The sequence below is a fragment of the Lacerta agilis genome, chromosome 14, assembly GCF_009819535.1.
Source record: "Lacerta agilis isolate rLacAgi1 chromosome 14, rLacAgi1.pri, whole genome shotgun sequence".
NCBI classification, from domain to species: domain Eukaryota; kingdom Metazoa; phylum Chordata; class Lepidosauria; order Squamata; family Lacertidae; genus Lacerta; species Lacerta agilis.
In genome coordinates this window covers 41,855,542-41,880,307 of record NC_046325.1, presented here as the reverse complement: position 1 = coordinate 41,880,307, position 24,766 = coordinate 41,855,542, and the positions used below count along the sequence as shown (strand labels likewise).

The following is a 24,766-nucleotide window of genomic DNA, read 5'->3' as shown; positions in this document are numbered from 1 at the left end:
AATGGATAGGGGCTGATGCAGGGGGAGGAATACACCCCCCTGTAAGCACGGGAAACGGCTCCCACTTGCTTTGAGGGCTGAGGCTTTTCTCTCCAAGTAGGCGAGGTCTTCCCACCCAGTCCCTGGCCAGCAGGGGAGGAGCTGCTTCCATTAAAAACGGGAAATTTAAGGGAAATAAAAAAATAAGGGAGAGCAGCGGGAAACTGCTTAAAATAAGGGAGAATCCCAGGGAAAACGGGATACTGGTCCAGTCCTGGGATCCGATGTCATTTGAACCTGTTTAAGGGAATGTGTCAATGTATGAAAGCGCGAGGCAGTGACAACCATTGCACATGGTGGCTTTTTGAGGGGACGTTCATTGAGACTACTTGCAGGTGTCATGGGAGGTACTGGTGAGCATACTGGGGCCCTCAGACATCATATTGGCAACCTCTGCTCTGTGTTCACTGGGAAGAAGGATGGGCTCCTAATAGGAGCCTCCTTTAAGGCGCTGAAAGGCGCTCACATAGGCTGTGTAATGTGCACCATAGTGAGCCCCTCCCCACTCCGATTTTTCATTAGTTCCAGCACAATCATTTTTGCATTTAATCACATCCCTCTATATCTGATTCCTGCAAATGAAATCTAGCTTTTCAAATCTGTATCCTTGTCTGGGTTCCGCTGCATCATTGTTCTATTCAAATATTGTGGAGATGCCGTAAGGAAATGTAGGGCAATCTGAGCCCCGTTCAGTTAAACTGCCTCTGTCTTTCTTTGTGTGATTTAATTTTTAACGTGTGCCATGTGCGTTGAGGTCTGGTCTCTCCATCCTGTAGCTGCACCCTTAGTGAAACAGATTAGCTGACAGATGAACGAGAAACTGATTTCGGAACTATGGCTAAAAATCTATGTTTGCTTTGTTGGAAGTCTTTGTTCTGTCTTTCTGAGGACTGCACATTACTTATGGCAATTACTATCATTTTCACCAAGAGATGGATTACGTTAGGTCCCCCTGAAGCATCTTTAGATTGGAAGTTGATAAGACAAGGCAGTCCCCATCGCGCCATATTATGTTGACACAGCACATTCCAGCATCACGTAATAGTAAATTTAATCAAACCTACCCTCTTATGTCAAGCTGCTGTAGATAATTTCACTCACAGGCAGTACCATTACTTTTAATTCTAACAGATTATGTTCATTACATTACTACCCTAGCATAGATGTTAAAAGGATACAAATTTCTTCCATTTCTTGAGCTTTTGATTGATCTTGGATCTGAGTTTTTCATATCAGTCCAGAACCAGATGATAGGAACTGGGATGGGTAGGGGTATCATCTTTTGTCCCTTTCGGGAATTTCCTCATTCTTCATACAAGCTTGTCAAAATCCAAGTCTTTTGTCAATTTAATTGCTCAGTGATGGATGGGAGGACCAGAAGGTGGAAGGAGAAAGGGGTGGTGATTTCTTTTGTATTCTCAGCTTTGCTGCACACTCAACAAACTTCTCCTGCCTGCTTCCCTCCCCAACTCAACAGCTGCATCATTGATGGGAATGGGTTGGGGCATTGGGGCAAAGACGCCTCCTTTTTTTGGGGAAGTGAAATACCTGAAACGTTTGCCCTCACAACGTTGGCATTGCGTTTAGGAAGGACTGACTCTCTGACCTCCCAGTTGAACTATTGGAAATGCAGTGGTCCCTTATTCTCCCAAACCTAGGAGAGGGTAGGGACTGTTGTTGTTTGTTGTTCAGTCGTTCAGTCGTGTCCGACTCTTCGTGACCCCATGGACCAGAGCACGCCAGGCACGCCTATCCTTCACTGCCTCCCGCAGTTTGGCCAAACTCATGTTAGTAGCTTCGAGAACACTGTCCAACCATCTCATCCTCTGTCGTCCCTTTCTCCTTGTGCCCTCCATCTTTCCCAACATCAGGGTCTTTTCCAGGGAGTCTTCTCTTCTCATGAGGTGGCCAAAGTACTGGAGCCTCAGCTTCAGGATCTGTCCTTCCATTGAGCACTCAGGGCCGATTTCCTTGAGAATGGATAGGTTTGATCTTCTTGCAGTCCATGGGACTCTCAAGAGTCTCCTCCAGCACCATAATTCAAAAGCATCAATTCTTCGGCGATCAGCCTTCTTGATGGTCCAGCTCTCACTTCCGTACATTACTATTGGGACTAATGTGTCTCAAATAAATATCTTCCTTGCCAATGAAGATCATGGAATGGAAGTATATTAAATTGGGAACAGGCCGTAGCTCTGTGGTAGAGCCCATGACTTGCATGCAGAAGCTCCTAGGTTAAACCCCTGGCTTCTCCAGCTAGGAAAAGGAATATTCTCTGCCTGAAACCGTGGGGTGGCCACTGCCAGTCAGTTGACAGTACTGAGCCAGGTAGGCCAATGGCATAAGCCTGCTTTCCATCTCTTTGTTGGTTTTGGTTTCTTGCAATGACTGCAAAAGCCCCGAGGGTGACAAAGAGCAAAAATACTGATGGGGATGGTTTGTGTGTCTATGTATTATTTATTTATAATCTAGTTAATTTGATGGACAGGGGAGAGGGGAAGAAGGGACGGGACCACCCACCATTTGCGCAGCTACGTACCCATCTGCTCTACACGGACCATCTGTATCCCCCTCCATCGCTCCTGTCCTTGCTGCTATCCATCACTGAAGTCATCACTGTGGCTGGGGCAAGGGAATGCTGGGAATTAGCTTTATAAATATTGCATAGCCTGAGCTTTGTTGCATTATATAGCTTTCCGAGGAAGGTTTCAGGAGAGTGTGCATCTTCACCCCCTCCTGAAATCCTTTTGCTCCCCTTCCCTTACCCCACCCCTGGTAATAAAGTGCTCACATTTGGATGTGACTGTCTGCTGCAAGCCAGAATCCTTCAGTGTTACGTAGCACAATTGGAGTGGGTGGTGTTGGTTCAGGAGGGTAGGAAGGAAAAGAAGGTCGTCTCTCTCCCCCCCCTTGGAAAACCATATGTCCTGCAAATCCACATCAGGGCAAAGTGTTTTGGTTGGCCAAGTGATGGTAGCTCCCTAATGTGGATTTCTTAAAATTTATTTTGGGCCAACCTTTGCTTTTGTAACAAAATAAAAAATATAAAAATTCCTTCCAGTAGCATCTTAGAGACCAACTCTAAGGTGCTACTGGAAGGAATTTGTTAATTTTTAATTTTGTTTTGCCTACGGCAGACCAACACAGCTACCTACCTATAACTGGAACTTTGCTTTTCGTGTCACTGTTCCCAGGAAAGGAGGAGTACCTTCACTCATTATCAACTTTTCCTCACTTGGAGATTGTCTTTGGAAGACCTGCGCATGTACTTGCCTATGAGACCCAATTAGTTTGGGTACCTTTTCAGTGGTAGCCCCATGCCCGAGGAAGTCAGTTCCCCAGATAAGTTCTTCTGACCTCTTATTGCAAACCTTTAAATTTGTTTTTGTTTTGTAATTGTGCCTTCTGTTGGGACTTACAGATCTTGATGGATTCCTGAATGTTCTGGGGCATCTCCCCTTGGGAAGAGCAAATCATGTTGTTGAGGGTCTTGTCTCGTTACAAAATGGTGAGATGTAGAGGGTTCTTGATCACTCCTGAGTGCCCTCTCTGATGCCAAGGGGGCCTACAATCCACCTTGGTATCCAAGGGAACTGGGCACCTGAAACAGGTTGTGTGACTGCCAAGAGTGCCGGTGGAATAGATCTCAATCCAAGGCTGACGGAGCATTGGTTAGAGGCCATGTTGTTGTTGTTGTTCAGTCGTTCAGTCGTGTCCGACTCTTCGTGACCCCATGGACCAGAGCACGCCAGGCACGCCTATCCTTCACTGCCTCCCGCAGTTTGGCCAAACTCATGTTAGTAGCTTCGAGAACACTGTCCAACCATCTCATCCTCTGTTGTCCCCTTCTCCTTGTGCCCTCCATCTTTCCCAACATCAGGGTCTTTTCCAGGGAGTCTTCTCTTCTCATGAGGTGGCCAAAGTACTGGAGCCTCAACTTCAGGATCTGTCCTTCTAGTGAGCACTCAGGGCCAATTTCCTTGAGAATGGATAGGTTTGATCTTCTTGCAGTCCATGGGACTCTCAAGAGTCTCCTCCAGCACCATAATTCAAAAGCATCAATTCTTCGGCGATCAGCCTTCTTGATGGCCCAGCTCTCACTTCCGTACATTACTACTAGGAAAACCATAGCTTTAGAGGCCATAACTGCGCCTAACATATGGAAATAAGAGCAGTGAATAAGTCCTCCTTTGCCAACTCCACTGAGTCCAAGTAATCGTCCAAAATAACTTTTGCAGTTTGTCCAGAAATTGGTCTCACCTACTGGTGGGAGGCGAGCTGAGGCCTGCTGTCATTGCCTGGTCTACCATTTTAAGGGTAACGTTGCTCCACTCTGTGGTGATTTAGATGTTATTGTGACCGTCCCAGCTGTAGTTCCAATGCTGCGACTCACCTGACAGAAAGAAATATTACCCTTCCATGCTGTGGATAATGAGAGCATCCGTTTTTGTCTTCTCTTTACCTTTGAATAGAATTTCAGCTGTGCAATTGACATTTATATGCTGACTGAGAAGCTTTATTTTGTGTGTGTGTGTCAGCCTAAGAAAGCACCATCTGTAGGGAGAACATAATAATGCTCAGCGATGATCTCCGTGTTCTGAGAGAGCCATGGGTTAGATTTTTATTATTATTAAAAAAGTGGCTATTGTGTAGGCGAGGAAGAAGCAGGGTTGTTTTAAAAACACAGCTATGTTTCCTAAGTTTTAATTCGTTCCCAAGGGTATAAGGAATTTTTTTTTGTATGCAGCCGCGAATGTGCTTATTGTGACATATTGGAGAAATGACAAACTCCCTACCAGAGTTGGTTATCCAGACTGACAGATTGACAAATTGAATGGTTATCCAAATTGACAGAATATGTGGAATTAGCCTCTCTTTCGGAAAGAATGAGAGACAAGCCCAGACAGGAGCTCATTCTTGGTTTTCAAAAATTATTTGAAAAGCAGCTGTAATCTAAACACGGTAGTTGCCTTTGAATTATTTCTGTAAATAATACATATGATGGAATATGGTATCGAAATAGAAAAGAGACTTTTTACAAAATAGTAATGATAAATTAAAGCAAGATGTTTAATATAAAGGAAAATACGGAGAGGATGGGGAGTCATAGGTTTGTGTAGAAAGCACATACCTGTTGAAACTACCGGTATGTATTTTTTGTGATACCTTTATTGGACTGACTGAAATTAAGATGATTATGTGTTGTGTGTGTGTGTGTGTGTGTGTGTGTATATATATATATATATATATGGAAAATGAATAATAAAGCATTTTTTAAAAAAGTTTTCATTCAGAAAAATAAGAAACGTGGGGAGGGGAGAGGTTGCTTTTCATCAGATTAAGCCAGCAGGCTTGATTCGCTAACTGCTGCAAGTGAAATAACCAGAATGACTGAGAAATGAATTCTTGGCAGCTACACAAGTTTTTTTTTTTTTTTTTAGTGGAGCATTAGAGGGAACATCATAATGTTATAAGAAATAACAATTACTGCCTTCCAATGTTCGTATGAGCTGCCTTCTTCCCAGGTGGCAGATGTCTCTCTGTGCCGTGCACAAAACAATATCTGTTGCCTCGGGGTTGCTTTGGGGCTCTGCACCCATCTCACTAAGAAGCAGATCCTAGTCCATGTGCAAGATTGTGCATGTTTGATTTTATTCACTAAAACATTCCCTTTTGCCAGTGAAGCAGAAGAACTGTCTGTTATTTTACCTTTTTGCAGTGCAAGGCCCATGCATCCTTGCTCTGAAGTCCTACGCTAATGAAGGCTTACTCCAAAGTAAGTGTGCACAGTATTGCAGATTTAACCTCTCTTCCCCTTCAGAATGGTTACATTACTCTTAATTTCAGTGCTGCAGAGATAGTTTAGGAAAGAGTGAATATTTATGTAAAGGTGACGGAGCTTAATTGATTGCTTATGATCTCATCTTAGTAATGCATGCTTTTGTTAGAAGTGTTACTGGAAACTGCAAGCAAGGAAGGAATTGTCGGTGATTTTCTGCTACCCAGAAAAGTCCTAGAAACACCAGGTAGATGTACATTATAGCACCTGAGGGGGGAGATCTAAAATGGTGTCTTTTTGTTTAAGTTCACAAACATTTGTTCTGGGGGTAGCTTTTCTGGTGTTCGCCATTGTTTTTCCTTCAAACTAGTAACGCATGATGACTTCCCTTACTGGAAAGGTATAGTGGGGAGCGTCCCGCTTCCTAAAAATGAAATAAAATGATAAATTATAGCCTGTATAGAAAGTATAGAAAGAGGGTGTTTTTCAACCGCCTGAGAGGGACAGGAACACTAAATCAGTAGGTACCTGTGACCAGTGCTTTCCTAAGAATGGGTGTGTGTGAATGTTATTGACCTAAGAGCTAAGGAAGTGAGCCCTCTTGGCCCGGGTCAGGATTGGGGAACCTCAGGGCCAAATTTGGCCCTCCAAGCCTCTCTGGGGACTCTCTCCAGACCACACCCTCCCTGAGAAAGTTGGCCTGACTGGAATATGTCCCTGAACTCTGACAATGACTCTTGGTTGTCTGGATGAAGCAGTAAAGTTGGCAGTCCTTGCTGTGCCCACTTTTTCCTCGGGGCCCCACCTACCACCAGCATGTGCCCCATAGCTCTGTTGTGAGTAGGGGAACGTGGGCCCACGGTGTATGTCTGTCCTGTTCCCCGGACTACTCTAAGGTAAATTCCAATATTGCACATAGTCCCAAGGGCAACACTGGAGAGGAGTCGAACAGTCCAATGGTCAAATCCATTGGTTCAGATCCAATGCAAGGAGATACAGTGGTACCTTGGTTCTCAAATGCCTTGATACTCAAACAACTTGGAACCCAAACACTGCAAACCCGAAGTGAGCGTTCCGGTTTGCAAACTTTTTTTGGAAGCTGAACATGCTCTGTTTTGAGTGTTACAGATAGTTGTTTATTTCTTTGGCATCTGATGGGAGGGCGTTCCACAGGGAGGGCACCACCACCGAGAAGGCCCTCTGCCTGGTTCCCTGTAACCTCACATCTCGCAGTGAGGGAACCGCCAGAAGGAAGAGCTGCTGGACTGTCGGGTTAGGTGGATCAGTGGAATTGTCTGACCTGGATAAGGCGACTTTGAATGTATTTCCCAGTTTGCTTCCAGTTGTGGTCCCTGTTGCTAATGTCTGGAAGCACAGTGAACAACAACAACAACAACAACAACAACAACAACAATAAATATAGTAGCAACGATAATGCCCTCTGAGACTTTTTGATTATAAGTGAGATCCATTTTGCTTAAATGTTGACTCTCTTGAAAGTTATGCCTAGGGTCCTTGGAACAAAAAGCAGAAACTGATGAGGAGCCTCTAACCCCATGGTTTCCAATGTGGGGCACATGCCCCACAGGGGGGCAATTTAATTTTTAAGGGGGGGGGGAATTTGAGAAGGGTTTATTAACAGTTAATGGCCTTTTAGGCTTCCTCCACGTGAACAGGAAGTTCACTTTTTGAATAATAAGAATTATATGTCACGGGGGGTGGGATCAGGATTTTAGAGATGTTTAGGTGGGGCATGGCCAAAAAAAAGAAAAAAAAAAGGTTGGGAACCACTGCTCTAACCCCTGTTAGCCAAGATAGTTTAGGAGAGTCATTAGGAAAGGAGTTGCCTGGTTGAAAACAAGGAATGTTTCCTAGAACCACCCTGTGATCTTCGGATGAAAGGTGGTATACAATTTTAATTAATCATAATAATAGTAGTAGTAGTAATGAAAGAGTTGCTGTTTCTTTCAGAGAAAGCTAAACATCATTAATTAGTTGGTCTCTAAGGTGCTACTGGAAAGAATTTTTTATTTTATTTTGTTTTATCATTAATTTATATGTGACTATTGTTTTCCTGAAACATTTAGAGGAGGCTGGGATTTTTAAAAAAATACTTGGGTGACGAAGAAGATGAGCCTTGTTTCAGATTCAGAGTCTTGTTTCCAGCAAAGAGGCTCTTCATCAGCTTTCTTTTAACCATATGTGAATTCTGGGCAAGGGTAATTCAATTCTCTGCTCTGCATAAAAGGAGTTGGGATGGGTGGAAGCTAAAACGAGAAGCTTGGCTCTCAGATGGACTGGGAAGAACAGGGTGGGCTAAGGTCATTTCAATGTCTATAACCTATGAATGGACAATCTCACCTGTTCACCAGTGTCCAACAACTGATGTCCAGTCACTCAAGTCAGAATCATGCAGAGACCCCTTCTAAAAGACAGGTCTTGCTTCAAGACAGCCGTGGCTGCTTAAATTAGAAACAGATTTCTCTTTCAGCTCTAGCTGTCTGAACTTTTAGGAGCTAGGTGTCTGAAGCAGCTAAAGATTGTGAAAAGGAAAGACAGATTACTTAATGATTTTTAGAAAAAGAAATAAAATTCAATAGGGGTAACTTTTCGTGTAGAACAACTGCTTTAGAGTATTGGTTTTATTTGCAATAAATATACACACACACCCTTATTTATCATCATATCTTCTCTGAACTTCCTCCAGAGATTTTTATTGTGACTGCCATGAGGACTTACTGCAGTTTTTTAATGCTGTAATTAATTACGTGGCACAGCTTTCTCCCATGTCCACATTGCTTTACAAACCATTTCATGTTAGTTTACTTTTACTTTCTGTTAGGGTTGCAAGCTGATTTATGAAATATTAGTCACCATAATGGTAGTCAAATGACTGATCTATTAATATTTGCAAATATTCACACATTCACTAAACAGGTAACCCCCCCCTTTAAATAGCTCACATGTGTATATCTTGGAACATCATTCACTCACACATATACGGTACACACATTCATATTTTAAAGCAAAAACTTAATCTGAATATTCACATTCCAAAGCTAAAGCAAAAGATCAAAGGACGAAAACTCGGTTTTTGTAAGGTTAGCATCCTGTTTCAGTGCTTTTTGAACACTACTGTTCTCTGTTGCTGATTTTATTCTGATCTTGTTTTGATTTCCTATAAAATGTGGGTGGGACGGGAAAGGGTGTGTGGCTTTGAGATTTGTGGGGAGGAGGAGATTTTATTTATTTTATTTTATTTTTGGCATTCTCATTTAGAGTGCGGTATTGGAGGAGTCTCCGCTGCATGCACATTCCAAAAGCAACTACTTCTGCTGTGAACTTAAGAATGGTATCAAAGGAACCATATCTCCCCCTGCCCCATACAAACTTGCCCAAGTTCTGAGATATCCAGGGCAGGCTGTTCTCTCAGTTCTGTCGCCTTCACAGGCACGTCCGGTGAAAATGTGGGAGAGGGCCTTCTCAGTGGCTGCTCCCTGGCTTTGAAACTCCTATCCTAGAGCAGCTAGACCAGGGGTCGGCAATGTTTTTTGAGGCCGGGCCAGTCCACTCCCCGGCAGACCTCTCAGTGGGCCGGAGCATGCACACCCATGCACTCCTGTGCATGCACTCAAGCTATTTCCAGCGCTTTTCTGGGTCAGAAGAGCACTGGAAATAGTGTGTGTGCATGTGCACGGGCGCTCCTCCGTCCCAGAAGTGTGCCGGAAAAGGCGTATATGCATGCGTACGCAATGCTATTTTCGGTGCACTTCCGCGATAGAGGAGCGCCCGTGTGCATGTCCACACGCTATTTCCAGTGCTCTTCCGACCCAGAAGTCGGTCCCCACAGCGAGAAAAAATATGTCACTGCAGGGAAAAAAGCACAGAATTCCCACACCGATCCATGGAACGGCCGTGGGCCGGTTCCAGGAAGTTCATGGGCCGGAACCAGCCCATAGGCCTAAGGTTGCCGACCTCTGAGCTAGACTAACTCCCTCCTTGTTGTCCTTTCGTTCTGGCAGGCTTCTGGGAACTGACTGCTTTTGAGAAAAGAACTCTTTAACAGTGTGCTGTACAGTGGAAACTTGGTTCCCGAACTTAATCCGTTCTGGGAGTCCGTTCCGGGAGTCTGTTCAATTCCCGAAACAGTTCGGGAACCAAGTGCAGCAGCTTCCTGCAGCCAATCAGAAGCTGCGTCAGGCGTTCGGCTTCCAAAGAACGTTCGAAAACTGGAACAATTACTTCTGGTTTTCGTTTGTTCGGGAGCCAGAATGTTCTGCTCCCAAGGCGTTCGTGAGCTGACGTTCCACCGTACCATTTCTAAAATTATTATTATTATCTGCATTTTGGTAGATACGGCTTTCTACATGGTTGCGATTCCATAGATAGATTAATTACTTTTTAACAATAATCTTATATACAATGTTAGCTGTGTGCGTTTTATCTGTATTTGTTTTAATTTTTGTGAGCCGTGTTGAGCCCCAGTTTTAGGGGAAAGGCGGGATATAAACAAACAAATTTAAATGGTACTGGTAATAGGAAACAGGGACTCATAGCTTGGCTGCAGCTGCTGCTAAAGGCTACAGCTGGCACATGCCCCCCCCAGAACACAAACTGAAATATTGCAGCAGCATTTGTTTAGATGAGAAGTTTACAGCTTCTCTGTGCTGGTTTTGGGGAAGCACAATTTTGTTTTGCCAGGAACCTATGAAGAATTTGTTATCCCAGCAGTGCTGTAAACTTCGGAGGCTCTCAGAAGCTCAAGTACCAAGAGGTTCTGCCACCATGGCAACCAAGGAAGCAAAGCTCAGATGGGTTGCGGTGTTATTAGGAAAGCCATGAAACATTTCTTTTATAGAATTTACTCGGTTTAGTAGGCCGGTTTCCACTGCAGTGGCTATGCAGTCCAGAATTACCTATAAGCGAATTAAGCTACTGTACAGTGTAGAGTCCCAGCCAAATTCAAAACCATGTTATGACACAATTATTTAGAATTTCTCAATGTGGAGAGAGTGCTGGCTTTTTTCTTTTCTTTTTGTTAACTATATTTTTGATAACTATCTTTTGGTTGAACTTTCCCCATGAGATTGCAGGGCTTGCTTGTTCTTAGGTTGGCACAGGTAAAATAATATTGCGTATTATTGCTGGAGAGTCTGTGAGAATGGTGGTTTTTAAGAACAGGAACCGTGCTGCTAAAGCTTATCGTTTCAGATTATTGGGTTTCTCTTTAACAAATCCTTTTGCATACATTGTGCTTCTGTATTCTGGTTAAAACCCCTTTATCGCTTTGGATACTTTCTGATTTAAAGTGTTAAGGGAAAAGGGACTGGTGTCCCTCTTAGCACAACATCGCAGATTCTTCTACAAACAGGGAGTGGACTTGTATGAATGCCTATTCAGTGTGTTTCAGAAACGTTCCAGTAATTTGTTTAAAGCAAAATGTAATTAAATAGTGAATAATTTAATAATTGAGGAATGTTTAATTAGATGACCAATGCATATTAGCAAGCACTCTAGACTCGTGTTGTGAGCCATAGTAATCGACATTCTTGTTCAACAGAAGGAGACAATCTCAGCATTAATCTTGCAGCTAGTGCTGTAGTGTAGCTCTTTCACATTTGATAAAGCTCTTTGAGGAGGCACAAAACACACACACACACCCCCAGGAAAAACCGAAATGTACCCAAATTGTTTAAATTTTGTTTACAGCTTCTCTTTATTCTCCTTTGGCCCTGTTTTTAATTGTTTCCCTTACAATGTGATGCCAGGCAATCGGGGATAGTCTAAATGTGTTGACATAATGGGGCCGCATAACTATTCAGATACGTCTATGAGACAACATCACGGAGAACAAAACCTTCACCTTGCCATCCCTCAGAATGGAAGAGGGAATGAATGCCGGTTGCCGTGACACTTTTGGGTCTTGCCATACTGTATTTGCAGTTTAGCGTCCAACGGAACAAGAGGGAGCATTGGCCTAGTTGCTTTAACAGAGGGGCAGTGTTCATCCTCTCCCTGATCACACATTCTGTTGTGATCCCTCCAAAAGTGACTTGGACACTGACACATAGTGTTATGGAAAAAATCCCAGGTGTGGAACTGCCCAGCCACCTGGCCCTTAGGGATAGGCCCACTGGTTTCTGCGGAGTTAAATAAAAGAAGTCCAGCCACTGGAGCAAGGACAAGACAGGGTTTATTGCGCAATAGGTTACAGTCAAACTGCCCCCCCAGAACAGTGTTACAAGAACTTTTAAAAACCCCTATCATATCCCAGAATACAGTTTGAAAACATCATTACTACATCATCACTACATCACGAAAGGGAAGGGTCATACATGATTGGCATATAGGAAAAACAGGAAAAACAAGATTAGCATATGGGGGAAACAGAGCAAGATCAGGGAGATAGCCCTGAGCCAATGTGAATGGGTGTTAAGTATTGGCAAAGATACCTTGAGCACTTATCTGGGAGAGAACAATGGGATTCCAGCTGAGGGATATTAGCCTAGTGGCTTCCTGAAGCACCCAGAGATTACCTGCTGAGGCATTTCCCTGTGCATGTGGACTCTCGCCTACTGGATCATGGCAGAGAGATGGGTCCCCTTAAGGGCATCACTCCACACCCCAAATGAGTTTACTCAGGAGGAGACTTTGCTTAGGTGACCCCCCCCATAATGTCCATAACAATAGCGAGTGGGCCAAGCTAGGTTGCTAAAGCCATTGATGCGGATTGCAGAGGTGCTGCACCCAGGCTTGAACCTTCCAGTCAGATTCCCCCAAGAGGCCAACACCTTCACCACCAAAGAGTTCACCCCAGGCCCTGCTCACCAAAGCAGGCAATGCACTTTGTGGGAAATAGGTGATGGAGTGGTAGGCTCCAAGCCAACAAGGCTATCCCTTTCCATTCCTCAGGAAGGAGAGGAACATAGGAGGGATAATATAAGCTCTCTGTTGGGAGGGTCCCCTTGGAACAAGGTTTCTGCTTGCTGTGAACTGTCCATGGTACTGAAGAACCTGTGTCTGGTTGGCATTGTTTGTCTAGTAGTTCATGTTTCCTGACCTAGCCTGTGCATTTTTAACTGCCTTTGGCATCAATGACTAGACCACTTTTTGGAACTGCTTTCTCCAAATCCTTCCATGTGCTCAGCCTCCAAATCCTTCCATGTGCTCAGGACTGGGCACGGCCTAGCGCAAAAAGTGAATCCTTTGTTTACTTAAAACACTTGCATGCCACATACAGTGGAACCTCGTTTGTCGAACGTAATCCGTTCCAGAAGACCATTTGACTTCTGAAACGTTCGACAACCGAGGTGCAATTGCCGGTCGGCAAATTTCTTTTAAGGAATGGAGAAACGCGCCTCGGAAGCCGTTCGACTTCTGAGGTGCATTCAAAAATGGAAGCATTCACTTCCAGATTGTCAGCGTTTGGGTACTGAATTGTTTGGCTTCTGAGGTGGTCGACAACCAAGGTTCCACTGTAGTTTTTAACCCCACAAAACTTTGAGATACTTTACAACAATTAAGTAGCCTAATCCTTTCACCTCCTTTCACGGTACCCTGAAACAGATTGCCGGGTGTGTGTGTGTGTGTGTGGAAGTGCCCACAAAGCAAAATGCCCCCTGATTTAACTCCTTTGCATGGTGGCTCACCTCAAGTCCCCCTTGCTTGAGTGCTGTTCCCTTTTACGCAGAGTGGCTGGGGAACAAATAATTTATTATTATTATTATTATTATTATTACTACTACTACCAGCTACACTCCTTTGCACTTTCCCTCTCATGCTATATTTTCTCCCTGTCACAAACAGTATGCACAAACCTTACACACTGATATAGGGGTGGGGAACTTTTTTCCTCTGAAAGACCAGTACAAATAACTCCCTCCTGAGGGTGCTGTATATATGACAGAAGTCGCTTTTGAGCCATTGTTACTGTTGGGAAAGAAAAAGAAAATCACATCGGAGTTCCAGTCACAGAATTCCAATGTAACATGTAGTCTGATTCTTAGAGACATATGTAAACACAGTAGGGTTAGCACTGACAAGACTCCTCACACTTCTTCAATGGGAAACAGTCCAGGGCTTTGCCATATATAACCATTTTCCACAGGGCCTATAAATCCAGCTGTCTCTGTAAGGCCAAGTTAGTTTCTGTTGTTAGGATAAACGAAAGAAGCAAATGTTAGTTGTCAAACGCTGGAGTCTTATTTTGCAGGAAACAAGAACATGAGATAGTAAGAAGCCAAGCTCATGAAGGAGATGAGTTGGGGGGGGGAAAGTGTGGTACAGTTATAAATAAGGAGAAAGAGAGAGAGAGAGAGAGAGAGAGAGAGAGAGAGAGAGAGAGATCTGGTCAGGCTTTTAAGAGGCCTTGTATGCTTTTTTGGGGTGTAATGTTTGGGATAGATATTTCACTATTACTCGAGGCTAACTGTTCTGAACAATGTCTCTGCTATGCCACAAACCTTCTTGTGTAACTTTGAATAAGTAAATAACTTGGATAAAACGTTCTTTTGTTTTATATAAATTAATGCAGTATAATTATTTTACCATTGCCATTCGTCTACTGACAGTAACTGACTCTGATTGAATTTTGAACTTTACTGACAACCAGGGAGGGAGAGAAAGATATCTTTTTTGCTGAACTTGTACCAGATTGATTGTACAGCAAGGATAGCTAATCCGTGTTAAGCCCTTTTGAACATGCACCCTTAGGGCAAACTGGATGTGACAGAACTGCCACATTTGTTTGGTCAGATGTGCATCTTCACATACCAAGTGAGGAGAGGAGTGTGCAGGAAGTAAGGAGGGGCTGATCCCTTTACCTTGGTGCATTCTGTTTAATAACTTTTCTCCCGGCTCCCTTCCCAGATCAATTTCGGTATTGGAGCCAGGCTGGCGGGAAAGTGCCTGAAATGATGGAGTGTGGGGAGGTCAGGTCAATACCTTCACAGTCTTGTCAGTGCTAACCCGTATATAAAAATAAAGGTAATGCGTGGCGGGGCATGGAGAAGAGAAAGTAAGGGAGCAAATGAATATAATCCCAGCTTTCTTGGTGTGAGTGCCCACACCTAGTGCCTACAATTGGTATGGCTGCCAAATTGCAACATCAGTCACACAAATTGTGGGAACACGGTATCCCCAAGGATAGATTACTGCAGTGCGTTATACATAGGGCTCTGAAGACGGTTTCGGAAATTCAGCTAGTGCAGAATTCAGCAGCCAGGTTGCTCACTGAAGCAAGATGGTTTGAGCATATTACACCGATCCTGGTCCGACTGCACTGGCTACAAATTAGTTTCTGGGCCCAGTTCAAAGTGCTGGTTTTGACCTATAAAGAGCTCAGGACAGCAATACCTCAAGGACCGTCTCTTGCCATATGAACCTTCCTGGACCCTGAGATCACCTTCTGAGGCCCTTCTACATGTGCCTTCTCCTCAAGAGGTCCAGAGGGTGGCAACACAAGAACGGGCCTTCTCTGCAGTGGCTTCCCGTCTGTGGAATGCTCTCCCCAAGGAGGTTTGCCTGATGCCTTCATTATGCACCTTTAGGCGCCAGGCAAAAACATTCTTTTTTAACTAGGCCTTTCACTGATCTGATTGACATCCTATGCCCTTTTGTTGTTGTTTAGTCGTTTAGTCGTGTCCGACTCTTCGTCACCCTATGCCCGCCGCCCGCCGCCCCTGGCCCAGCCCGCAGCTGCCTCCTTACCTCATTGAGTCGTTGCGCCTCATCGAATCACAGCAACCAGCAGCTCCACCAGCAGCAGCCAAACACAAGCGCCGGGACAGGCGTCAAGGAGGGAAGCTGCTGCGGTCTGCTGCTGCGCCTGCGCTGGCACGAAACGAGGCACGCATGAGCAGCACAGCCGCCGGCAAGGTAGAGAAGTGGGTGGGTGCAGGCGGGCCAGCAGCGTGGCGCAGCGCCCCCTACATTTCGGCGCTAAACGCACCAGCCCTGCCCAGAGCCGCAGCAAAGGTGCAAAAGAGCCGCATGCGGCTCCGGAGCCGCGGGTTGCAGACCCCCGATCTAGACAATCACTTTCAGCTGAAAGCACTTGGAGCTGATTTGCCATGTCAGGCTTCAACAACTTGGCCGGGAATGATTACTTAAAAGCTGTCCTATAATTCCCTAATTCCATGGGGATGCGAGAATGCCTTCTTTAATGGGATTATGACTCCTCCTTGAAGAACAGCTGGTCTTCCTGGTGCAATGCATTAATGAAAGTCAAGTTAGAATTTGACTGATTGCCTTGTTACGCCTTCAGAAACCAAGATGAACAAGGTCAAGCAGAACATTTGTACCTCTAATATATATCTGTAGAAAAGGAGTGTTGGCAGCTTGCTAGGACAGCATGGTATAGTAGTGTTCTTCTCCTGATAAGTGCAGCTTTGTCTGTTATTCTTACTTGATCTCTCAGTGGCTTTTGATACCATGGTATCCTTCTGAGCCAACGCAGTCGGGTGGGTATTGGACACACTGTTCTACAGTGGTTCTGATGCTATATAAAGCTTCAGAGAATAGCATTGGGTGATGGTCTTTTGGCCTCCTGGTAGTTGTGATGTAGGGTAGTTTTGTCTCCAGGGCTATTTAACATCTATATGAAGCCATTGGGAGAGATATCAGGCAAGGTGTCATCAGTATGCTGATGATCCCCAGCTCTACTTCTCTGCTATGCAAAGCCTGAGCCAGTTCTTGGACTCAACAGAGAACTGGATGAGGACCAGTATCCCGGCAGGACAGAAGCACTGTGGGTAGGTGGTTACTGAGCCAAGTACTTATTTGCATGGGGTTGTACTGTCCCAGAAAGAGCAGGTTCATGGTCTGAGGGTGCTCCTGGAGGCCCAAGTGACCTCAGTGGCCAGGAGTATATTCTACCAACTTCAGCTAGTAAGACTCTACAGCAGTTTCTGAACCAGGGTAGCCTTACCGCTGTTGTCCATTCACTGGAAGCCTACAGTCTGGATTACTGCAATGTACTCTATATGGGGCTGCCCTTGTGGAGGGTCTGAAAGCTGTAGCTGGTGTGAAATGCAGTGGTGTGATTGCTCACTGGGGCAGGATATTGTCAACACATTACCCCGCAGTCGAAATAATTGAACTGGCTGTCAGTTAGCTACCAGGCTAAGCTCACTGTGCCGATTTTGGTGTATGACGTCCTGTACAATTTGGGACCAGGGTACCCAATAGATCATCTCACCCCATATATATCGTGAGGGCCTCCTGCAGATCCCACCTTTATCTGGAGGTCCGTTCTGCATAATGTAGGAACCAGGCCTTTAGTATAGCAGAACCTGGTCTTTGGCATACCCTACCCTTGAAAATTAGACAGGATCCATCTCTGTTTTAAAGATGATTTTATCATTTTCACACTTGTTTGCTGCCCTGGACTCGGGAGGAAGGGTGGGATGTACTTTTAAAAGATGAATAATTTAATCAGGATTCTACACGTATGTAGTTTTGTTCTCACTGAAAGGAGTTAAACTGAGGCAGGAATTAAGTGTAAAATATTTCAGAGAAAACGAAGTGGCCATTGCTTCTCAAAAAGATACATTTCCCAGCGGCAGAAAATGATCTTTGCTCTTTTCTCCCCCTTCCAGGCTTGTATTTGGCACTCTTTATCCTGCGTATTACTCATACAAAGCTGTAAAATCAAAGGATATTAAAGAATACGTAAGTATCACTTCTGGGATTATCAAGGTAAACCTAGGTTTCTGTTTGCAAAATGCCTCCCAGTGGTTTTTACCTGGCTCTTTAGGCAGAATGAAGAACTTAACACGCTTCAGTTTCAGATTTGATTTCCGTATATATTTGGTGCTTCCACCATTTTTGCCTCACCTGAGAAAAGAGGGTTTTTTTTAATAAAAAAGCAAATTCTATATTAGCTAACCTGGAGACTATTTAAAAATGCAAATGCTAGGTGTAAAGTCACATTGAATGATGCTTTTGCGTAGCTCTTGCATAAAATCCTGTTTAAAAAAAAAAGTTGTGGGAAGCCTGCATGACATACATCTTTCTTGTATGTCTTCAACTCCCTTCTTAAATGGTTAAATTCTGTATTCCCAAATTCAACTTAAATAGGGTCATCATGGTGGTTTATGTAATTTATAGAGTTTGGATTTGATATCCCGCTTTTCACTACCCGAAGGAGTCTCAAAGCGGCTAACATTCTCCTTTCCCTTCCTCCCCCACAACAAACACTCTGTGAGGTGAGTGGGGCTGAAAGACTTCAAAGAAGTGTGACTATCCCGAGGTCACCCAGCAGCTGCATGTGGAGTGTGTTGGATGTTAACACCAGTGCTGAACACAATGTGGGCAGCCATTTTGCCATTACAGTAGTTTAAAAAAACAACAACCGTCAATACAGAGTTCATGAACAGTTATTGCCTGTTAATGTTAATAAAATTTTATTAGCATGGCCTTTCCCAACCACAGTGAACTTAACTGCACCTCTTAGCATACACTTAGGCTGGTATACCCAACTCTAACCTTCAGATAGCAGGAATTAGGCATTCAGTAGCTAATTTTGTAGTAACCAGGTTCTGGGGGGCAGTAAAAAAAACGTTTGCGAATACTGGGTGCAATGATACTAAACAGATATGGGAATCCACTGAAATTGTGATAGTCGTATTTACAAGGCAAGGCTAGATTGAGGCTAAGTAGCCAAGCTGAAATGAATGAACAGCTAAATATTCTCAGTAGTTTGCAAGGGGGGGGGGTCATAGAAATATCAGGCAATATGGAGGTATATAAATAGCAGGTGTTATGTAATATAAGGACTTATCCTTGTAACTTTTGCATAGCTGTCATTGGAGAGGTTTGGGGGTAATTAGGATTATAATATCCATTTCAGCACAAGAGTGCACAGAGAATATTCAGAATCGCAGACCTGATCGCTTGTGGCACCAACAAATGCTGTGGCCAGGAGCCTTACTCTGTGAACACTTCTTTTGGAGATGAGTTGCCTATGGTTTACTCCTTCTTGGAGACATAAACTGTGTTCTGTTAGGCCCACATTTGTAACCGGAGATAGCTCCTAGTGCCCTCTTACCATTCCGTCACTTAGGAATAAATCTAAAGATAATTCAAGACTCTTGTACAAGAATGGCCAGGGATGCTTGCACTTAGTGACTCACTTGAACTGAAGTATTTGTTATTTAGGCACTGCATACAGTTTTTAGATATTTCGTAAAAACAGTTCTAGGCTAATAATGAAAACTCAAGTTCTTAATTTTTAAAGTGTGAACTAACTATTAAGCTTAATAATAAAATGAAACATTGGTTTGTACAAGTAACCTAGATTGAAATTTGGTGAATGGTGTGAGTTTGACCTCTCCTCCACAAGAACGTTGAAATATGATTTGTAAATCTAAATGCAATTCAGTGCAATTTGAAAACAAGTTCAGAGTCTCTATTTCATCTGTTTCATTTCCTATCAGTTTCTTGGGTCATAGGACAAAACAAAATAAAATAAACAATTCTTTCCAGTAGCACCTTAGAGACCAACTAAGTTTGTTCTTGGTATGAGCTTTCGTGTGCATGCACTTCATGTGTATCTGAAGAAGTGTGCATGCACACGAAAGCTCATACCAAGAACAAACTTAGTTGGTCTCTAAGGTGCTACTGGAAAGAATTTTTTATTTTATTTTGTTTTGACTATGTCAGACCAACACGGCTACCCACCTGTAATTGGGTCATAGGACACATTCATATCATATATTTAAAGCATTGTTATACCACTGTAACAGTCATAGCTTCCCCCAAAGGATTCTGGAAACTGAAATTAAGGGCCCTTACAGCGGTACAATTCTCAGCAGCCTTAAACTACAGTGTGGTATTCAGCTAAGTGTTGCTCACAAGTAGACCCACTGAAATTAATGAACATGACCAAGTTCCATAAATTTCAGTGGGTCGTCCTTACATAATACTTAGCTGGATACCACCCACAGGATTCTCAAGATTCTTCATATCTGTTAGGCATATGAGAGTGCTCTAAACGTGTGATGTGGATGTGACCATAGTTTCTTGTGCCAAATGACCCATGTTCAAATCACTCTTTTTCATTTATCCCTAAGCTGAGACATTTTGGTGCCCAAGGCAGAAAATTCGAAGGCACCTGCGCCTCGTGCTTACAGAGTATATAGTAATAAAAACAATAATACTGGTGCCTCAAAATCTGCTGCCTGAGGTAAACCAACATGACGGCCCAATGGTAGGACTGGCCCTGGCCCTGAGGGGATGGGGCCTGGGGGAGAGAAGCAATACCCACAATCGTTAGGAAGTGCCAAACGAACATTTGCTTATAACCATTCTTGTGCTTTATTCCTAGGTAAAATGGATGATGTATTGGATCATATTTGCACTCTTCACAACAGCAGAGACATTCACGGACATTTTCCTTTGCTGGTTAGTATCCCGCTGAGATGCTTCCTTCCCTCCCTCCTCCCAAAAAAAACAAAAGCAAGGAAAAACAAATGTTTTTGAAAGGAGCAAAAATGCAAGATAATACATTATCAATAGCACCAGGCGCATCACGTGCTTCTCTTAGAAGCTGGACACTTCCTGTCAGAAATGCCACATTAGTGTGGTACACGAGGGGTTTGGGGTGTGTGTGTAATAAAATGGGTGGGAAATGCTGTGCAGGGAAATGGCTGCAAAGAGTTTAATGTGATGGGTCTGCTGCAGTGAATGGGAAGCTGCGAATCCTGCTGCCACATTTGGCTCTGAGTACTGTGGGTTAAACCACAGAGCCTAGGGCTTGCCGATCAAAAGGTTGGCGGTTCGAATCCCCGCGACGGGGTGAGCTCCCGTTGCTCGGTCCCTGCTCCTGCCAACCTAGCATTTTGAAAGCACATCAAAGTGCAAGTAAATAAATAGGTACTGCTCCAGTGGGAAGGTAAACGACGTTTCCGTGCACTGCTCTGGTTCGCCAGAAGCAGCTGAGTCATGCTGGGCACATGACCCGGAAGCTGTATGCCGGCTCCCTCGGCCAATAAAGCGAGATGAGCGCGCAACCCCAGAGTCATCCGCAACTGGACCTAATGATCAGAGGTCCCTTTACCTTTACCTTTTTACTGCTACTGGTGAGCACCCAGCAAAGTGGGTTGTGGAGGATTAGTTTTAAAAAAGGGCAAAGCAGGCAGAGTAAAATTGGCCCACTCTGAGTGTAGGCATATATGGGAGAGCATAGCATTTGTCTGAGGCTGAATCTAGTTTCAAGGAGAAAAACTGAAACTATGATAAGAATAAATGAGAATGGAACAGAGAGGATGCAGAGTGCGCACAGAAGAGAGAACCTCCTCTCTGCCATCGGCAAACTGACTAGCGTTGCCCAAGGATGGTCCACTGTTGCATCTTACTGTCCTTCAGGGCAAGAGCCCTCAGTTATGATTGTGGTAGAACGAAGAATTCAAATCAAATTCTGGGGAGAAATAGCCGAACCAGCCCAAGCCCAGCTGCTGGGAAGGAGCTGCCCACCGCCTTATTGCATCCCACTTGTGGCCAGAATCAGTAACCAGACAGGCTGCTCTCTTCGCAGCCATCCTTTGCTCTTCTCGATCCATTGACCTCCCAGGTGGGCGGGCTGGCAGTGACAAGGGAAGTTGGAACAGAGCCAGAAGGAAGAAATCGTCAGGCGGGCCTTAGAAACTATTCAAACCAGGCCCATGTGGTGATCAGAGTTCCCCTTCTGTCATAGCTGCAGTACACTTAACTTGTGTGTGTGTGCTTGCTTGCATGAATGTGCGCTAAAAGCGTCAAGGAAACAGGCCGTGGAGAGCGACCCTTGACTTTTCATACCCCAAGCTTATAGTATTAATTGGCCCTGGGAAAGTCATGGCAGGGTGTGGTGGAAGAGGGGGGAGCAGGAAAGTGGGAAGAGAACATGAGAAATCTTCAGAGAGCAAGCAGGTTGCTGGAGGGAGGAATACAAGGCGCCATCCAACCATCTTAGGGACTCCACTCTGGATTTATGAAGGGTTTACTCCTTAGCCCAGGCTTCCTCAAACTCGGCCCTCCAGATGTTTTTGGCCTACAACTCCCATGATCCCTAGCTAGCAGGACCAGTGATCAGGGATGATGGGAATTGTAGTCTCAAAACACCTGGAGGGCCGTGTTTGAGGAAGCCTGCCCGTAGCCTTTTCTTCTGCCAAAGATATATCCCACAAGGCAGCAGAGGTTTAGGATCAGAGCTTTCCTTCTCCTAGATGGGCAGCCTTGCCAGGTTGAGCTGGTAGAAGGAAAGATAAGGATAGGGCTCTTGAAGAAAGAAGCAGAGACGAGGGAGAAAAGGCGCAAACATGGATAAATATATTCTGCTTTTTGTCTTGTGTGCTCTGTTTTCCATTACATGTTTGCCTGTCCTTATTGAGTTAGTTTGTTCTCCCACGTTCTGCCATTTCCCTGTTGGGATAGATGTTTGAGTTTATTGGTGTGGTGGTGGAAACAGTCCGTCAAACCACTGCAAGCTGAACAAACTGGAGCTTCCTGTTTGCCTGCTCTTTCAAGCATGAGATGAAGGTCTCACAGATGCTGCTGGATTATAATATCCACCAACCTGACTGTGACCATTGGCCATGCTGGCTGGGGTTGGTGGGAGTCCAACATCAGCTACAGGGGCACATGTTACCCACCCCTGGCCTTGTGGAAGAATATAACAGCCCTGCAGAATCTGATATATTTGTTTTTGTGCTGAGTTTCTTTGGCTGTACATTAGGATGTATGGGGCTTGTTGGCTCCCTAGACCTTTTAGAAATAAAATAAAAACGTATGGCAGGTCTGCAAAGTCAGTCTTGCACTTACAGGGGAGAGAGCTATAATTTAGATGTGTTGCGAGACTCTGCAGTTGCATCATCAGCCAAGAAGGCCCTGAACTGCTTAGAAGAAGAAAAAGAGAAATGGTGCTGTGAGGAACCTCCGTTTTGTTGTTATTTGAGTGGGGATGGGGAACAATATGGAGAGATGACTGAACTTTTGAGATCAATTGAGGGATTCTTGATTTGTCTAACAGAGTTAAAGATATCAGCAAAGGGGAGAGGGAAGGGGAGAAACTTCTAAAACAGGGATGGCCAACCTTTCTTCAGGCAGAGGCCACATTGACCAGTGGACAACCCTCCATCAACCACATGGGCATGGCCGAAGCGTGAAAGTGTGTGCAGCCAAAACATAAAAATAGGCAACGTAGAAACCATAGTTCTCAAAGCTGCCTTCTGAAAGGCTTTCTTACAAGCTGTTTTATGCTATTTTAAATCCTTTTTGGGTAAAGTAAAGGTAAAGGGACCCCTGACCATTAGGTCCAGTCGTGTCCGACTCTGGGGTTGCGGCGCTCATCTTGCTTTACTGGCCGAGGGAGCCGGCGTACAGCTTCCGGGTCATGTGGCCAGCATGACTAAGCCGCTTCTGGCGAACCAGAGCAGCACACGGAAACGCCGTTTACCTTCCCGCTGGAGCGGTACCTATTTATCTACTTGCACTTTGACGTGCTTTCGAACTGCTAGGTGGGCAGGAGCTGGGACCGAGCAACGGGAGCTCACCCCGTCACGGGGATTCGAACCGCCGACCTTCTGATCGGCAAACCCTAGGCTCTTCACACAAACACCACGAAAGTCTCCGGACGTTTTTTATAGCCTTTATTTACAATATTTACAAGCAGCCATTAGCACCTCGTGATCATTCATCAGAGTCACTCAGTCAGATCTCTGCTGAGGTCTGCGTTTGCCCTTCCAGCAAGACAGAAAATGGCGAACCCTCTCGCTCCGTCTTTCGCCCTTCCGCTTCTCTGCCCACAGCTGTAGAGCTGGCTTGAACCTGCCCCCCCCCCCCCGATTCTGAACCGGAACTTAACCCCTGTTGCTCCTGTGTCACCTCCCTGGCTCTATATCTCTCTCTGTCTGTTCCTCTGGACTGACTTCAATAACTCTCTCTTCCTCATCCCCCTTGGGCACCCCTCCTCCTTCCTCCATCCCGGCGTCTCCCCCTCCCTCTGGGAAGTTTGAAACCTCTGTCTCGTCCCTGACACCACCCCTGCTATAAATGCATTCGGTCCCATCAGCAACTGGCCACATAAAACAACAACAGCTCAGCACTTTTTCAACAAGTGTCAATGCAGCTATCCAAGGAACACTGCCAATATATCCTCCTCTAGTTCCTCTCTCTCTCTCTCTCTCTCTCTTGATTAAGTGGAAGGATGGTCGCACCAAAATGTAACCTGGCACTCCAAGATTATTATTTTTAAAGTAATGCTACCATATTTCAAAACCGATGTAATCTACTTCTACTTTGTATATATATCTGATGTGCTAGATTTTCATCCTGGATTATACTCTGATTGTCAAATGTCGGAGGAGGCCTAAATGTACAGCTTTCTGTGGGTAAATATGCTGTTTTCTTTTCCTGCAGGTTTCCATTTTATTACGAACTCAAAATAGCTTTTGTAGCTTGGCTGTTGTCTCCTTACACGAAGGGCTCCAGCCTCCTGTATAGGAAATTTGTGCACCCCACACTGTCCTCGAAAGAAAAGGTAATTGCTACTGTTTCTCACTACTGTAGTTGAGGGTAGTGATTATTGCAGAAGAACAATTTAGGCTGCAGTCCCATCCATACCTATCTTGGAGTATGCCCAGTTGGGCTTGTTTCTGAGTAGATATGTCTAGGGCACGTGTCATTTTCATGTATTATTTAAATGTTCTGCTATTCTCTCTTGATAAGGTAGTTATTTCACCTCAGGCAGTGTTTTTTCATCTGTTTTGTGTTGCTTTGCAAAGCTCAGAGCTGCTGAATCCAAAACCACTCGTTTCTCACAAATTACTATAAACATCATTACTGGAAAAATTGTACCTACTGAGATGAGGGTCAGCTAGATTTGGGAAATGATGGTCAAATGTACCTGGAGCTATTGGACTTAAACACTTTCAGGTGGTCTGGTAGCTTGGTTTCTAATAAAAAGAAAGTATC

At 44.5% G+C, this 24,766-nt stretch overlaps 1 protein-coding gene across 4 annotated transcripts in view; it reads left to right on the top strand.

Annotated features, from left to right (window-relative positions):
* The window catches only part of REEP1 (receptor accessory protein 1), a 60,978-nt gene that overhangs the window by 5,703 nt on the left and 30,509 nt on the right, over window positions 1-24,766 (top strand). For all 4 annotated transcript variants that reach the window (XM_033169501.1, XM_033169498.1, XM_033169497.1 and 1 more), the window contains exons 2-4: window positions 17,416-17,488; window positions 20,145-20,221; window positions 24,212-24,332. In XM_033169501.1, coding sequence (XP_033025392.1) covers window positions 17,416-17,488; window positions 20,145-20,221; window positions 24,212-24,332 — 271 coding nt within the window. The remainder of the gene's footprint in view (window positions 1-17,415; window positions 17,489-20,144; window positions 20,222-24,211; window positions 24,333-24,766) is intronic.